Source organism: Lacerta agilis, chromosome 7 (assembly GCF_009819535.1).
Source record: "Lacerta agilis isolate rLacAgi1 chromosome 7, rLacAgi1.pri, whole genome shotgun sequence".
Lineage (NCBI taxonomy): Eukaryota > Metazoa > Chordata > Lepidosauria > Squamata > Lacertidae > Lacerta > Lacerta agilis.
In genome coordinates this window covers 13,183,234-13,201,547 of record NC_046318.1, presented here as the reverse complement: position 1 = coordinate 13,201,547, position 18,314 = coordinate 13,183,234, and the positions used below count along the sequence as shown (strand labels likewise).

Here is an 18,314-nt window from a genome sequence, read left to right as displayed (position 1 = left end):
CCACAGAGGTGCTTCACTGTACAGCTTTCGCTATATGCTGAAGACACACTTCTTTACCCTGGACTTTAACATCCAAGGTACATTGTTTTGTGGGACCCACCTCTTTTGCTGAATGAACAGCATCTGAAAGTGAAGGGATCCCTGACCATTAGGTCCAGTCGCGAACGACTCTGGGGTTGCGGCGCTCATCTCGCTTTACTGGCCGAAGGAGCCGGCGTACAGCTTCCGGGTCATGTGGCCAGCATGACTAAGCCGCTTCTGGCAAACCAGAGCAGCGCACGGAAACACTGTTTACCTTTCCGCCGGAGCAGTACCTGTTTATCTACTTGCACTTTGACGTGCTTTCGAACTGCTAGGTTGGCAGGAGCAGGGACTGAGCAATGGGAGCTCACCCTGTGGTGGGGATTCAAACCGCCAACCTTCTGATCAGCAAGCCCTAGGCTCTATGGTTTAACCCACAGTGCCACAAATAATACACAAATAATTCACAAATAGTGCAAATCTCTCTGTTACAGTTTGTGCAAGAAGTGTGTGATTGTTGTGAATAGCTGAGCTGTGCCACAGTACAATACCCAAGGCCCAGAGCTCAAACAACACTCCCACAATATTTAATATCAATGCTGTTGTAACCTTACTGAACCCAAGGGAACATACTGTTTTATATATACAATAAAAATTAGATTGTCACTCTAAAACACAGTTCACTTCTTTTAAGTAATGTTCAGTGCAAAATATATGCTTTATAAATTATAAATAGCAAATATAAACAAAGGAAGTAAGAAGTAGGCATTTTGCAGGCACATTATACCTTTTAAGACTATTAGCAACAGCTAAAATAAACTGCTTGCTGTTCATGAAATTTCTGCTGGATCCTGCTTCTCGCCTGCCAATAATATTAATCTCAAAACATCCAAGCGTTCTTGTAAAATACAGTATTTTAAATGTTTGATCATCAAGAATGTTTGCAGAGCTTGTTATTAGATGGGATCTTTGGTGATAGGAATATTATTTGTTTGTAATAGATCATATAGGCATGAGTAATATTGGGCAGTAGTTCATTTAACTATTATATTGGTGTCTTCCTTGACAGCATTTACGGAGTTCCAAGCACGCTCCCATTTAATTACCAGTCAAGGCCAGTTCTATTTAGGTGGAGAGAGAGAACCAGAATAGCAGCTTTCAGACTAATAATAGCAGATCAGCATTTTGCCACATTTATATTCATCCCTACTTGCTCATTTCAGAAGCTCTAGAAACCATGGAACACTATTATACTATACTTTCTATAGACACAGGAGATGGAAAGTCCTGGTTAAAAGAACCATGTAGTCTGAAAAGCCATACTGAAGAGATGTTATTATCTTTGCTATTTTACAGAGGATGGAATGAATCCAGAGCCAAGTGAATGGCAGAAGTAGTAACTTACATCTGTTCTGTGCACCCCAACATACAGTATTAGCTACCTTACAAGGGAAACAACTATTATTGTATATAATTTGCATGGTCCTCCCTGACTGCTCACCCTAAAGCTTTTACTACTGGCATAAATAGATAGGTCTAGTTAGAAATGTTGTTGACTTTAAAAAGTACTGTTGTCTTTGTGTTTTTTAATTCACCAGATGCACACCTTAATCAATAGTACAGAAGGGAGTGAGGCCATCTGGGCAATGGGTTGTGTCAGAGATGAAGTAGAATTTCATAATGCCAGTGGATAATTTAAGAGGTGTAGTAATTAGTTGCACATGGAGCTCCCTGTACAGGCAATTGATACATCTAATGTCTAAGAGGGCAGAACTGAGGCTAAGGATCCCCTACTGGTGGAGCCATTGCACAAAGCACATTGCTTTTTTGCATTCTTTCAAGTTTTATTGAAAATCAATACATATTGCGAATCCCATCCATTTTAATGAAATCTGTATGGGAGAAGTTCCTGGTGAATTGTGCCCATATCATTAAGGATAATGAAAAAAGCTATCTAAGCTTCACTGAATGCAGGAGTAATTAGACTTCCAAATTTATTTAATGATGCTTGGCATCACACTGCAAGAAGAACATGTGCATCTTGGAACATGGAAATCCCTTCAGTGAAAAAACTGATGCTGCCTGAGGCTTTGTTGTTCTTTCATCATCTATACTTCAAACTTAGTGCAGATAAAACACCACGAGAATGATAAAACATAACAAATATATTTATTTAGAATGTAAACAGGCTTCCCAAATACTCACCTGTTAACTGCTTTTTTTGGCACAACCTGACTATAATGCTAAAACAAATTTCCATTGATGGCAGATCTTAATATAAACTAGTTAATCTCAACACTTTAACCTGAAGCATATGAATCACAATAAAGGCATCACCTCTGAGCACATGCAGAGTAATTTTCACCTCTGAGTAATCACAGCCATATGACACATATCTGGGATTAGTGAAGGATTTTCAGGTTAAATGTTTTGAATTCTATGTCAAGATTCTGCTCAAGCACATCCCACACTACAAAGTAAGCATATCTAAAAGGCTACTTAGATCTAGCGGTGGCACCAGGGAGAAAAATCATTTCTTCTCCTGCCACAATCTGCCAACACCACTATCATATGCTCATATCTAGATCAACCAATTTGTATGGTCCTAAAAAAAATGGAAAGCACAACATGGGAAATTGTCTTTTACCAGGTCTCACTCCATGTCACAAAAAGTAGGACATACAGAATGCTTTCAAAATAACTTTTGAGATTGCCTATATTGTTTCAAGACATACTGTTACAATGAAAACAATAATTAAAGCAAACAGGGTATCTGGATACAACATTTCACTGTCAAATGAGAAGCTGGCAAGTGTTTACTGTATAAGGCAACACACATTTGCTGCTTTTCTTTTAGATTATTTTCCCTCTTCCTTGGCTTTTCCTTGCTGTATTTTTTGCTATACTGTATTTAACCTTTTCTTCCTCACCAATTTATCCCTTGCTCCCCCCTCCAATGAATTTCCCTTGATAGCTTTGTTAGAGCACACATAAATGACAGATTCAAACTATCTGAAATTGGTTTACTGTTACAGCTTCTTCCAAAGAACCATGGGAACTGTGGTTGAGTGCAACACTGGGGCTCCTTTAATACAGAACAAACCTGTGGTGTAGTGGTTAAGAGTGGTAGACTCGTAATCTGGGGAACCGGGTTTGTGTCTCCACTCCTCCACATGCAGCTGCTGGGTGACCTTGGGCTAGTCACACTTCTTTGAAGTCTCTCAGCCTCACTCACCTCACAGAGTGTTTGTTGTGGGGGAGGAAGGGAAAGGAGAATGTTAGCCGCTTTGAGACTCCTTCGGGTAGTGAAAAGCGGGCTATCAAATCCAAACTCTTCTACTTTGTTTCCGTTGTGTTTAATGGGGTTAGGGATAGCCAACATGATGCTTTTCCATATGTTTTGGGACTACAACTCCCATCATCCCTGACCAATGACCATGTTGGCAGGGGCTGATGGGAGCTGTAATCCAACAACAATATAGAGCACACGGCATTGCTTACTCCTTGTTTCCAGGCAATGCAAGCTTGAGGATAATAAGTATAAACTGACCATGTTGCAAAAGTACTGATCACACCAATATATGATGGGTCATATTTGGCAGTAGCTCTGGTAAGTTGCTTGCAGGGAAGGAATTGTTACTTGTCCCGAAGAAGTTGTGGAAATAATTATTTGCAAGGATGATCTAAACTTACCCTGGAAATCCATTTATGTATATGTCTTCCTTACAGCTTTTTAATATGGTTATGAAAATACTAAAATTCTAGAATTTTTAATACCTGCTCCCTTTCCCTTCACTCACAAGCAGCAGCTGCAGCAGCAGCAGCAGGGAAAACAAGCAGGATTGAATCTATGTCAATTTGCAGGAAAACTTGCAAGAAAAAAAGGTCCACTGGCAACAGACAAGCATCCAATAGAGAGTTCTAAATATAGATCACTCAAAGACAAGATGAATGGAACAGATCACAGGAATTTAAAACTATAATCCTATTAAATAGCTATGCTTGAAACTGCTACCTTGCAACCCTACAAAGGTCTTTACTCTGACGTATTTATTACACTGCTCCCTTTGAGAAAGGCCCCCCTACTTCTGTGATTGTTGTTTTTGATATTACTTTAAAAAATGCCACAAGGGAGGCAGAACCACTGCCTCCTTGGCGTAAACTCAATTGGCTATTATCTCTGTATTGACTAGCTCTTGCGACTATTTCAAGGGATTTACTATATTCAAACGTGGAATAGGCGATTCAAAAAACGCAGGTTCCGTGTGATGACTTTTCAAACGCATCTTTCACTCTTTAAACATACCACTAAAAAGGTGTATAAAATGTACGTGTGTCTCTTCTCATACAATGGATTTGTGCTTTTTCCACAACGATGTTAACTCACGGCTCCTCCCTGTAAAAGTTATGAGTTCCCGAATAGTTGTATTCAGCAACTGTAACAACTCCATTTATGTTTTAATTTAATATTCCGCACCCCGATTTTTCACACCCGCCGCCCAGAAAGTTTGGGAACATCTGACGACGAGCCTGAGGAAACTTGGAGGTGGGGTCGTGTAAAACATTAGCGAAGCCATACATGTCTGCAGACTACTGAACTAAGAAGAGGAGAAGAAGCCCGGCAGGAGATAAAGTAGAAGGTACTCAGGGAATTCAAATTACTCACCTGTCAATAGCAATTTTCTTCGCTGGTGCATAAAACCCCAACATGGACAGCTGCATGTAAATCGCTTTGCAAATGTGTCCCTGATGTCAACATGCTAAGCTGGAGCCTCAATCTTCTGGTGATCGGATTAAGAGTCACTGCCAGGAGTTTTCTAAACGTGTCGGTCGCTCAGTCTCTTCCCGCAGTCTTTCCCGGACCATATTTGGAACAAGATCTATCGTCGGAAATATTGCTTATTGTTGTGGTTTTCTCCAGCACCGCCCCCCGTTTTCGCGACAAGGGCTTACGAAAGAGTGGCTGGACTTCTGAAAAGCAGCCGGCGGCGCGGATAAATTTTGCTTTAGCTCATCCGACCATTTACAATAAAATTTCAGGAAATCGCATTTCGTCGGATGGTCCCCGAGGGGAGGCTCTCAGTTCAGCTGCTCCTAGTTTTGCCGTGTCCGAACGAATTTCGGTTTCGCTTTCTGGCGGGAAAAGCACCCCCCTGGTTGCAAAAGTCACCCTTTAAAGCGAGGAGCTTTGGAAAACTTTTCGGAGTATTGTGCTCAGTTGAAACAGGATAGCGTGAGAAGTGCTGCTTTTGGTTTCTTGCTAGCGATCAGCGAGCGTCTGCCCAGAAAAGCAAGAGGAAAAGAAAGTTTGCTGCTTTCTCGTTTGCCTCGGCGTTTTGCAGCCCCTCTTGGAAAGAAACGAGCCTGGGTTTTCCCGCTTTGCAACAGCGTGTTGGCAGGCAGTGAGGAGCGACCGCTCGTGTTTCCCCAAAACTTTCCACCGCTGTGTCACCCACGCGCATCAGGAAGCTGCGATGGGAGAGGAGGTGGGGTGAGACGCTGCTCAGTCCCTCTTGGCAAGAAATGCCTTGTCATCCCAACGGCTAGGATAGCCTGGAGTCGCAAATGCCTGGTTTTTCTTTTTAACCTGATAAAAATGCGGGAAGAAACCCCCAACTCTTTGCGCTTGGTTCAATAGAAGCCGAGGTAGGGCAAGAGGATGAGTGCAGTAGTATTTTTGCATTTGAAGTGCGAGCAGGGTCTCTTGAGATAACGGCATAGATTATGGGGCGGGGGAGTGTGATCCTCAGTGGATCCCTTCTTGATCTTGTCGCTCTGGTGCGAGTTAAGTAGATTTGGGACGAGAGACCTACTTTCTCGTGTGCACCTGAAGAGGGGTTGTGTTGCATGCCAGGGCATTGCAGGCCCCTTTCTTTCCAAAAATTAATTGTATCGGGTTTTATGTTTTAGTTTTTTAAAAGAAAAAAGAAAAAAAGAAGAAGTAGTGTCCGGAGAGTGACCTGTACAGAGGGAGCTCCACGGAGTGTGAGGATGTTATCCGTGGGGCCAAGCTTTGTTCTCTAGAGAGCTCAGCATTTGTGGCTTGTTCTCAGTACTGTATGCTCTTGCTCTCATTGTGAAAAGATATCTATCCATATTCTGCAAATAATAAAAAAAATATTTGGATACTAGAGAGCTCAGCTTTGCCCCACGGTGCGCACACACGCATCCCCTTTATTTTGGAAAAGGGAGGTGCATTTCCCTCTCAAGACAGGTGTGCCTGTTGCAGCTCTTTATGTCGCAGGCCCCTGGCCCATCTTCTTCCCTCCCTGGTCATCCCGCCGGGCCTTGCACGTCTGAACACGGATGCATGCGTGCAGGAGAACTGGCGGCGCCTCAGAGGCGACCTTTTGCTCCCTAAGGTAAAAGCTCCCGAGAGAAATAAAGTCCAAACACCTTCCTCCGTGAAAGAAGGCGACAATGGTGCTGCTGTCTGGAGACGGCAAAGCGGCCACGGAGGGCCGGAGTCCCGCCGCGGCAAAGCACCTGCCCGTACCGCCCTCGGAGCCTGCCGGGCCGGGAGCCGCGGCGCCTGAGGGGAGCGTCGTCATCGGCTCCAGCGCAGCTGCCGGGGCGGAGAGGTCGCGAAGGGGCAGCGAAGGCGGCGGCGGCGGCGCTGAGGGAGGAAGCGACGAGGACGACGGTGGTGGCGACGACTACGAGGAGTACGAGGACTTCTCGGACCTCCCGGACACGCGCAGCATCGCTTCGGACGACTCCTTCTACCCGCCGCGGGCGGACGGCGACGACGACGACGGCGACGACTGGTCTCTGGGAGAGTCGGACTCGTCGACGGGAAGCCCCGAGGCGCTCACCCTCTTCCGAGCTTGCTGCACCAACAACGCGGTGGCCTTGAGAGCGATCATCCGGCAGGGGCCCGAGGAGAAGGAGGCCAAGGAGACCGACCGCAACAAGAGGGTGAGCGGGGTGGAGGGATTGGGGGAAGCGCCTCACGCGACGCGCGCCCTAGCGAGAGGAGAAAGGCGGGAAAGTAGGCCTTAAAGTGCTCCCTCAGCTCTCGCGTCAAACGCCTCAGTTCACCTCAGGCAGCTAACCTGTCCTTGTGCCCATTTCTTCTTCTTCTTCTTCTTCTTCTTCTTCTTCTTCTTCTTCTTCTTCTTCTTCTTTATTTATTTATTTATTCATTCATTCATTCATTCATTCATTCCTCCTCCATTTCTGAGTTTAGTTCCGCACCAATGCTCCAGGCGCCGTGTAGGCCCTCCCTCAGCCTGCGTTTGTCAGGGGGGAAAGTTACAGTCGCCCTCGCCTGCTGCCCTTGCTGGCATTCACTCCGGTGCAAATCAAGCCCTGCTTCTGGGCCCCCGATCTTGTAGCCAACCCATAGATAGTTCAAAATCAAACTGTAGTTTAGGCAGGCCTGCCTTTGGCCCTTTATAACGTGCCCCAGTCACAGAGGTGCAGATAACAAGTAAAAGCCTCAACTGGCAAGGCCCATCCTTACTCTGTCCTCTTAACTGCATGAGTCCCAAGTCCTAAGGCTCTCTCCCAAGGCCAGCCCATTTCTTTCCTGTCCGTAGTGTCCAGCCCCATAATTCACTTCTGGGCTCCGTTTCCACCCATTATTAGCCTGCTTCTCATGTTCCCTCACACACATTTGGCTAACACAAAACAGAGTCGTGGGGTCGTGATCATCTCCACATTGCTGCTGGTGCCGGTGCACTGGGCAGACTGTAAGAAATGCCTCTGCAAATGCATAGACTAGAGAGCCTTTTCTTGCGTTAAATGCATGGAGGAGTTTTGCATTTCTTTTAGCTGCCTCTTCTCTGTGGTTATTCCCTCTCCCTCCCTCAACATAGCTTACTCAAGTGTGAGCGAGGTCAAGATTTTGTTGTAAACCGCTCTGAGGTTTTTCCCCCTTAAAAAACACAAAGCAGTATAGAAAGGAAGTGAAGAATAACAACTTTTTTTCACTGTCCTATTTCCCTTTTCTCCCAGTTTACTCACTCTCTGCACCCATTTTTCAACCTTTAGTCTCTCTGTCCCTTATATTCTCTGAATACTAGGACCTCTTGCCAATCCTTAGTTCCTCTATGAGGCTGTAATCCCAGACAAATGGACAGCTTTCCCTTACCTGCAAAGCTTAGACTATTTATTTCCCTGAGCAAGTGCCATCCATGCCATTCCACCAGCTCAGCCAGTCCCTTTCAGAAGTTTTACCAGCACACAAGCAATACAGTATAGAGGGGGTAAGTAGAAAACACCATGAGGTGCTTTTTAAAATTCTTAAACAGTTTCACGGATTCAGTATACATTACTTTTTACATGTTATGATTATCATGAAAAGCCTTTTGTGGACAGCTTCCACTGAGGCTGTAATAATGTCTAGTATCAATCTCTGATTTGTTCATCCTCACCCCAGAGGCCATCAATAAGAGGTGTCACACCTACATCATATTTTGCCAAATATCTTGCACTTTTTTCTTGTAACTTTATTTACCCACTTCCCTGCCTTTGATGATTGACATTCTGTATGGACAGCTCCTAGTGCTGGGGCTTGAAATGCAGTGGGATATCATCCTTCTTTTAGACAGATGTATAATCATCTCACTTCTCAGGTGGAAAATAGTTGGGCCTAATCTCCCACTTCCTTTTTACCCTACTATGACACCATCCCACTTCCTTCAAAACTATCCCACTTTCTCCTCCCACTTTCATAAACTTTCAAAAACTTCTCCCACTTTCAAAAACTTTCAAAAACATCCCACCTCCTATTTTCTCTTGCTTTTAAAATATCCCGCTTCAGAAACGTTCTAGTCTTTCTTTTCCCCACTTAGGGCACTGTATATGTTTCTATGCAGATACTATCTTCCATTGCTGGTGATGCTGTTCAGATGATGAAATAGCAAGTAAAACAGAAGTAAAAGGGATAATTTCCAGTAATCTCCACGTGTTAAACATAATGTGTAGATTGGCCCTTACAATGTAGGAGATGCTTTAATAATCAAAACAACTGATATTTATCACATAAATGGATTCCCTGATTTGATAAAGTTTGGCCTGAATACACCTGTTGTTTTACACTTAACAGCTAGCTAAGGAGTGCAGTTTGACTTGCTAGTGGTGATCATGCTTCTAAGATAATGTATGAAGTGAACACCTTGAACGCCTTTTGTGGTCAGTCTTATGTGCCATCACTAATGAAATGTTTCTCAAATATTTTCACATAAAATTCATAAGGTACCATTATCCTCTAATCTGTAGTGCCTTTAGTACACACAAAAATTAATAGGCAAACTGGGCCACAGTAGATTAAGATACCATGCTTCACACCTAGTTGAACAGGTAAAGGTGTGTGTGCACGTGCAACAGAGATTTCACACCTTTTAGACTAGTCTTTAATCCTCCACCCTGGATGATGAGTATACTATAGAGGGATGTGTTCATGGGTATATAATACATGTTATAGTATCCCTGTCTATTCTTTTCCTATACACTCATCAAGGATTATGTTGACAAAGGGAGGTAATGCAACTACAAAAGTCCCCAGCCACCCCCAGTCCTTATAATAATTCATTACGAGACTTTCTACACCACCATTACTGCCAAGGAAATTTTTGTTCTATTGATATCTTTATTCATGCAGAAGTCCTATCGGAAACTCCTGACAGCACCTTCTAAGTGTTCCTATAATATTTATTCTTGTAGTAGCAGCCAGTGGAGCTGCACCTCTCTCCCGCCTTTCCAATCCCACATATCTATGTTGCCTGATATCAACAGGGGGAGAGGCAAGGCAGTGGTTTGATGGGGTCTGGGGCCAGGGGCAGATCTAATCCAATATTCCTGTGCTGCACTCGTGCCAAGCTCCTGCTACCTTGTTCCTCTCTCTCTTGGTAAGTGATAGCAACACACATCATTGGAAAGATAGGACTGCAGGCTTTGTTACAGTTATGAGTACACATTTTAATATATGAATGATTGCAGGACTTCTCAAACTTTTTGTCCCCAGAGCCCAACTGGGACAGCTAAAAATTACTGAGGCCCACCAGTCACAAAATGATGGTGCAGGACATTCAGTCCCAAGATGAGGCAGAGTTTGACATACTCAGCTTGCATTTAAGGACATAATTTTTCTACTGATATCTAATTTGTCTTTAGAAACTGCTAAATTCTTTGCTACAGCATTTTCCTAGTAGCAAGGAGTACCATAGTTCAGGCTTCCACAACTTAAATGCAGACATTTGCTGTGCAGGTATTGTGACTCAGACTTCCCATTCCTGGCAGAATTTACTGATCTAGAAGCTCTAAGGAGAAAATATTTTCTTTTATATTTTTCCCTTCCTACACTCATATGTCCCTCAACCATTTTTACCCATCTCCTATAATATATTCTCCCATTCTCCTTTCACACTCAGGTTGTACTTTATTCCATTCTCCCCACAACCAGCCAGTTTCTTTCAGCCTTCCTCCCTGTTACTTTAAATTCACACCTACCTTCTATAACAGCTTTCCTTTCTTATTCTCCTTTTCCATTCTCAGTTTGATAAAGATGATTATATTAACCTATTATCTCATTTTTTCACCTCCTCTGGCCCTTTCCTCTCAGAAGAAGACCTCCCCCCCCCCCCTGAACAACTGTTTCTTGGCCACCTTTACTCAGCAGTCAAGGAGTCACTAGTGCTGGCACTGGTCCAGCCAAAAGGCTCTGGAATGACAATGGAGTGGGGAAGGCAGGCAAGGAGGCCAGGGGCAGGCTATGATAAAGAGGCCCACATCAAAGTCACCCAAGGCCTTTTTGAGAGACACTGAACTATTACATATGTATTTCATGAACATGGACGTTTTATTGTTTTGTTTTAAATGCTGCAAACTACTCCGTTTTGGAAAAGGCAGTATAAAAATCTTGAACATATACAAATACCTAAATATTATGTGTACAGTCCAGCCAGAGGTATCTGTGCCATTGATTTCATTGTGAGAATCAACTGTGCACTTAACTGTCTATCATTGAAATTAGTTTCACCCAAAATTGCTTACACTAGAATGGGATGTGTCATATATGTGCATTCATGCATTTTGTGGGTACAGATGCAAGTTCATGCATAGAGGTAAGCATATACTTATGTGTATATTCTATTGCTAATCCAAAATAACAATGTCAGAAGGTTATTAAGATGACTAGGTAAATTTAATAATTCATAAATAATTTAAATTAAAAAAACTCTAATATTGTATCAACATTTTTAATACAAGAGAAATTTAGTGCTGAGATATAGTTTTGCTTTTATACTTAGTACTTGTTTATAGTTTTTCCCTGATACTGGGGCCATTCATTTGAGCCTTTAGTCTTTCCCATAGTAAATGGGAATAATTCACTTTTTGAATGGTGATGGCTGTATGTTCCGTATTAAAACACACAGAGTTGTTGCTAGGCTTTTTTTTAATATGAATGCTGAATTGTGAAGTCGCTTCAGCAGCCAGGTGCTAAACATAATACACTAGAGAGGAGCACAGAAATATCAGAATCTCACAGGTATACATTATTTTGCTTACTAATCAAGCAAACAAGAACCTATTGCAACCCACACATCGAACAATCTTTATCACTAGAAAGCTTGTCATAGAAATGAGAGTTCATTCCAGCTATTGAACAAAACTGTTGATGAAACAGGGTAGGATTTCCAAAAGGAATTAAATCTTTTGGAGAGCTTCAAAAATAAAGACTCTGGAATAAACAGAGAAAAGCTCTGTTGCATGCAGCACTGATCTTTTTTTGTATGTTCCATCTGTACTGTTTAAGGCTACTCCACATTGAATTATATAATCAAGACTATGTCTCATCTGCAATTCTATACTTGGGGAAATTGTCCTCGGCTACTTAAACATGATCAAAAATAAGTAGGATTTAATTGCTGGTAAATTGATGATAGCGCTCATACTAAAAAAAACCCATTATGAATAGAGTGTAAATAGAGACTGTTTTCTTAAGGATTTAGCTAAATTGACCAACATGCCCCTTTTGGGATTCTTTTTTTTTTTTAATTCATGTGGGCAAAGTCCAATAATACTGAAGAAGTATTCAGTATCGTAGTAGACCAAGGACTGAAGTGCCTCATAAAAATGCACCCTAGAGGGCTAATTCACACAGTGATGTACATTACATAGCCTACTGTTATACTCACCCTACTTCTCTGAGCAGTGAGAGAGGTTTCTTGGGTGTGGCAATTACCTAGGCCTGGTTTCCTTTGTAGTGGTCATTTGAGCCTTTTGGCCTTTAATGATATTTGAATTTATTTGCAAAAATATAAGTTGAACACAGCTGGAGACAAATAGCTGAAACATTACAGCACCAAAATCTGTTGCCCTATATCAGATCTCCAGAGAGTCAGCCAATACCCCAAAATGTTTATGTAGCTGACAAAAACCAAAGGCAGCACTCTCTCCCTTTCTCTGTGTCCCTCTACAACTCAAATAACAAATTAAGTAGGTGGGGAAAATATGCCTTTCTACCCCAGATAGAAATTTTGAGGAAGCAACCAGCTAGCAATCTCCCTAGCAAAATATGTACCTGAAAACATGTCACCAAAGACTGGGAATTTTCAGCATCTTCAAAGCCTTCTCTTATCTGGACCTCAGATTTTACAACCACATCATCTAGTGCCCAATACTAGTGATGATTAAACTCCCCTTGGCTTGATTTCTCTCATTGGGTTCAGCAAAGCAAACTATTGCTCCCAAAATGGAAATTAGCTTGTTCTTCCCTGAGCCCAATTCTGAAATTCAGATCCCATCATGTTTCTGTGATGCAATCAGTGAGAGCCTCACTTTATTAAACCCTAGGTATCCTGAGAGATCCTGCCCTGCCAAACCTTAACTTCCCACTAGCCCAATTATGGCGAAGAAGCCATTCTGTGGAGCTTCCCTCCTTTCCTTGGACCTTGAACTGTGCAAAAAGAGTGTATCAGGTAATTTCCAGGGAACTCCATTGTCCATGTTACAGAAACACCTTTTAAATCTGTTTACCGGGATACCTGGCACTTGACTGCTGTTGCAGTTATATAGGCACCAGATAAGATGATAGGTCCACAGTGATACCTCCTTGCTGTTGCTGAGAAGAGAAGTAATGCTGGAACAGAGTTAAGGGGCTCACAGGGGATTGTGGGATTCATGGGGTATGAAGTCCCTACCAAGCTCTGTTGGTCCGAATTTTGGAATTGGGATTGTGAAAAAAACAAGCTATTCTCCAGTTTTGGGGATAATACCTCAATTTGTCAGGCCAAGTTCTGAACTGCATGAAAATTTCTGCAAAGGTTTAGATGATTAAACAAATAACAATGCTTAGAAAAAAATGCATTTACACAAGCATAGTCCTCTCCCAATAAGTGCAGATTTAAATGTATGAAATCTGAAATAGTTCTCAGAGATAAAATACCACAGACAGAATTTTCCCATTACCCCAGTGACCTTTCAAATGGTGGCAGGACACACTGTACATTGGTAATCATCAAGTGTTGACAGTCCATTGATAAAACATCAATATGTGTTCCCCCCTCTACTAGTCTAAAATTTTACATAATCAACATTTTATACCATCCCAGGAATAGAGATATGTCATAAAGTACCCAAATGTGGACAGGAACGAGACTAGTTTTTCCAATTGTGTTGTCTCTCAAGCAAGAAGTGAAAATTATATTCTATAGTTGGATCATCTAGGCTCATAATAGTTTATTCTGAGGTTCTCTCCACTTCACCTAGAGCTTTTTATTTGCATTACCCTTGGGAAATTTTGCTGTCTTGTTTCACATGTCACACTTTTTTGACTGGCATTAACTTGCTCCAGCAGAACACATTGTTTAAAAAATAGCTAGCTCTTGTGCTCTCTGTCATAGCTGACCTATTTTTGTAGAATATAATGGAAACAACTGTGTACAGTAACTTAATTCAGGAATCCCTCCCCATCCCCCGAAAAAATATCCAATATGTGACACACTGTTAATGTAGACTTGGCATTTGAATTGGCATTCTCTTTTAAAAACCAAACAGTTAAGAGATTTTTGCAACGTTCACTCCACATCATAATAAAGAATAATAAAGAACCATATGAAGATTAGAGCTGCACATTTTATGTTGTCACATCTGGGTGCAAATTAGTAATTACAGGTATATCAATTGTTAAAACCACAATGTGGAAAGATTCATTTTTTCAAGTTATTTTGTTTTTTTCTCATGGGAAACAATTCAAAACTACTCTGTGAAAATAAGACTTATTCAGTTTTCTTTGCAAATTCCCACCATTTCTAAGTTCTTTGAAGTTCAGATGCATTTTGTGGGGAAGAGCCAAAATATAATCAATCATATTATGTGCTGCAGATGAACCTTCATTGTGGCATGCTAGAATTTTTGTTTATGTACCATACAATGCTTCCTATTTAATTATACCGATGACTGAAATCTCTGAGGTCTCCATGTGAATGAAAAGCTGAAAGCCGTTTATGATGATAGGTATCTTTAGGGATGTAGGATTTATGTGAGTAAAGTTGTATTTAAATAAGTAGGAGTTCTGACTGCACATACTGCATAATTCGGCTTCTAAAATTTTGGCGTGCTGCAGGATTGCAATAAGCACCTTGATGTGAAGCAATTAGGTTGCACATCATTTTTTTAAGTAGTTGGTGGAGGACACTGAAATTAGTGTTTAAAAGAGTAACAGTATTTTATGAAATGTATGAAAATAAATCCTGACAGAATCCTCAGCAATATAAAATGCATAGTTTAGTACTTAATAGCCTGGTCAGCTACATCTGCTGTCAGTGCTATCAGTGTTTTTTGCCACTGTAAATGAAGCAGCATCCTATGCTTAGTTCATAGTATGTAGTATCATTGTACATAAGAGAAAAATACAAGAATTTAGAAACAATTCCACTTTGAGTAATTGTGCCAATCATGCTGTTATAGCAAGAGTAGTCAGTGTTGGGTCCCCATTATATTACTTAGATAAATAAAATAAGCACAGGGTATTAGGTCCACTATGTACATAGGCTCTAATATGTCTTTCTGTGCAAAATTCTAGCATTTTTCTTCTTAGTGTATGAATAGCCAAAGTATGGCAGCTTCCACCCAAAAAATGTCAAGTCAAAACAGTCTTTGCTTTGCTGCTTCCCCCGCTAAATGCTGGAAGAAAGAAAACATGGGATGAATAATTGGCAGAATCGCTGTCTGTGGGAATTGAAGGCTTGGCAGTAATGAGAAACTGCAGCAGCATATTCACTACCTAGGGATTGCTAAGGAGGGAGAACTGGGATGGAGGACTGCGACGGCTATGAGCAGAGAGAAGAAGCTATGGGTAGTGGCTATGCAAAGGGAGATACAGTGGCAGAAGTTGTGGGGGTGTGGAAACGGTTGAGGTAGATGCTGTAGCAACAGAGCCTGTGGTTTTCATCTTAATAATACTTTAGCATTAGGAGAACCTTTGCCTGTTACTGTTGAGTTATTAATAACATTCAGAATTAACATATCCATATATGTGAACGTTGGGATCACCTGCTAAAGTTATCATTTAACTCTTGGGCAATATATTTTGCACCATAAGAAACAGTCCTGTTTTATGTTTAAAACATCATTCCCAAAGTCCAGTGGACTGCTTTTCCTTACACTAGCTCCCCTGACAGTTCAGTAAACATATTTTTGTGTACATCTGACACAGATGTATCTCAGATGTATCACTGAAAAGATATTCATACGGGAGTTAAAAATCAAGCGATTAAAAAACCATTAATGACTTATTTTTACTACTGCATTCTCACTGCCCACATACACAATGGACAAATACCCAAGAGGAAGAATGTTTTTTTTTTCTTTTTTAAAGAAAACCAATATGAACAGATTCATCCATCCCTGTGTACAAGAGTCCAAAGGAACTCTTCCACCATAACCTCATTTATTTAGACACTGCCAGTGTACCCTTCTTGTTACTCTTAGGAGAATGAACACCAGCAGTTATCCCTGGGTGGAGTTGCTTATTATTTCAGCCTCTTACATGGATACCTCTTGTAGGCTTACTGATATTTTTTTTTCTGCAAGAAAGTATAGCTGGATTCCTTTCAGCTCTCTAGGTGACTATTCCAGAATTGGCCATCCAAGAAGCAAAGTAACCTCCTTTGCTTGGGGAAAATAGGTGGTGCTATGGGTCCCACAAGCTCAAAGAGACTTACAGGGCCTTTTTCTTTTCCTCTGGTCATAGGTTTTACTGCCCTGGGTTTCTCTCGGTGAGTTGTAATAATTAGTTGAGTTGTTTGGTAGATGTCTGGTAGGTGCTGCTGTTCTCACACAGACATTCTCCACCCGCAGCTCTCTATACTCAGAGCTTTCCAAACTGTGTGTCACGACATGTTAGTGTGTAGGCCGCAGTGTGTAAGTGTGTCGCGTGAATGCTCCCCACGCTTCTCCTGGGGCTGGAAAGGGGTTAGTTTAACCTCTGGTTTGCTAGTAAAATTGGATTACTGTGTCATAAAATGATGCATGTGTAAAAAGTGTGCCGCCAACATGAAAAGTTTGGAAAGTTCTGCTCTATAGTCTACTGTTTTAAGCTTGAGTTACAAGTAGGTAGCCGTGTTGGTCTGCCATAGTCTATACAGAATAATATACAGCAGCACCTTAAAGACCAACTAAGTTTGTTCTTGGTATGAGCTTTTGTATGCATGCACACTTCTTCAGATACACTGAAACAGAAGTCACCAGACCCTTATATTTTTTTAAGCTTGCATAGAGTTAAATGATCTGTTCAAAAATATGATACAGCAGCACCTTAAAGACCAACTAAGTTTGTTCTTGGTATGAGCTTTTGTATGCATGCACACTTCTTCAGATACACTGAAACAGAAGTCACCAGACCCTTATATTTTTTTAAGCTTGCATAGAGTTAAATGATCTGTTCAAAAATATGATACAGTGTTGCCCTCAGGAAGGGTGATTATGCCACTTAGAAAGAGTGTTTTAGGTGCAAATGTTGCCCACCTCCCTCAGTAAAGCTAATAGGGAAGGCTAGGCTAGAAACTAGCTTTCAGCTGATAATATTTTAATATGGGAGAGTGTTCAAATACAGATTCCCACCCCTACCTGCAAAAGGAAGTAGTACCGGTAAATCCGAGTAGGGCTATACTACACATTTCTAAACTTATCCAGCTCTTCATCTAAAATAGTGTTTCACAAACTTGGGTCTCCTGCTGATTTTCGATTACAACTCCCATCATCCCTAGATAGCAAGACCAGTGGTTAGGGATGATGGGAATTGTAGTCTGAAAACAGCTGGAGACCCAAGTTTGGGAAACACTGATCTAAAAGATGCAAAGTTAATGTAACTTTCAGAATGGTCACATTCCTTAAATTGAATGGAGAACTCACAGGGATAGAGAACCTTTTGTACATTTATGCATGTTGTTCCATTAGTGAGCCACAATTCTGGCCTTCCCTATTCAGTGATTGGCACTATTTTGAATAAACATTTCAGTGAATTTTGCTTAAACCGTATCTTCAATTGGAGCTCTCTATCATCACAATAACATTCACAGGAGAATAATCAGAACAATGTAAGAAAGTACAGTAATTTGGAAATTCGTACCTTTTTAAGAAATGCATACAACAGATTACCAAGATCTGAAACTAAGCATGCAGTTTTATAGCAAAATTATGATATTGCATGTGTATTTTATGATTTGAAAAAGCAGTGTTAAGAGATGAAAAAACATTTCGATATTTACATTTTTTTGTAACCCTTAACAGTTTTAATATTATATTTTGGAATGTTTTATTTTGACTGCTACTGAGATGACAACACTACCATTATGCAAACAAGGGTCGGATAAGTATGGTGTTTTCTAAAAGAATGTTTATATAAATATAACTAAATATAGAGATTTGTAAAGAAATTATAATTTGTCTCTGTACCACTGGCAAATAAACAGACCACAGGTAACAATTCAGGGCCAGTGATGAACTTAAATTGAAAAATAAGGGGACAAAAATTCTCAGTTTAAAATGTACAACATTAATTGCAGAAATTCTTATACACAACACTGGGTTTAATAAATACTTCTGTACACCAACTTCTCCAGTGTTATCAGCTTTGGCAATGCCCACCAACTGCTGTAGGCGAGGGGGAGCTCTTGGATCTATTCCCTATCAAACAAGTGGCAACCATCTGGTGGGTGAGGTGCATACAGTACTTGTATTTATCTTTTAAGCTTTGTTTTCTAAATATAAATCAAATAAACATGCAAAATCATATCTCCATTGATTTTAGGGCAATAGAATGTAACCCCTGTGTAAGTGAGGAG

General features: G+C 41.2%; 1 protein-coding gene across 1 annotated transcript in view; it reads left to right on the top strand.

Moving 5' to 3' along the window:
* The first annotated feature begins 6,441 nt into the window (after positions 1–6,441).
* The window catches only part of LOC117049594 (ankyrin repeat domain-containing protein 33B-like), a 32,306-nt gene continuing 20,433 nt past the window's right edge, over positions 6,442–18,314 (top strand). The window contains exon 1 of the mRNA XM_033154389.1: positions 6,442–6,939. Coding sequence (XP_033010280.1) covers positions 6,442–6,939 — 498 coding nt within the window. The remainder of the gene's footprint in view (positions 6,940–18,314) is intronic.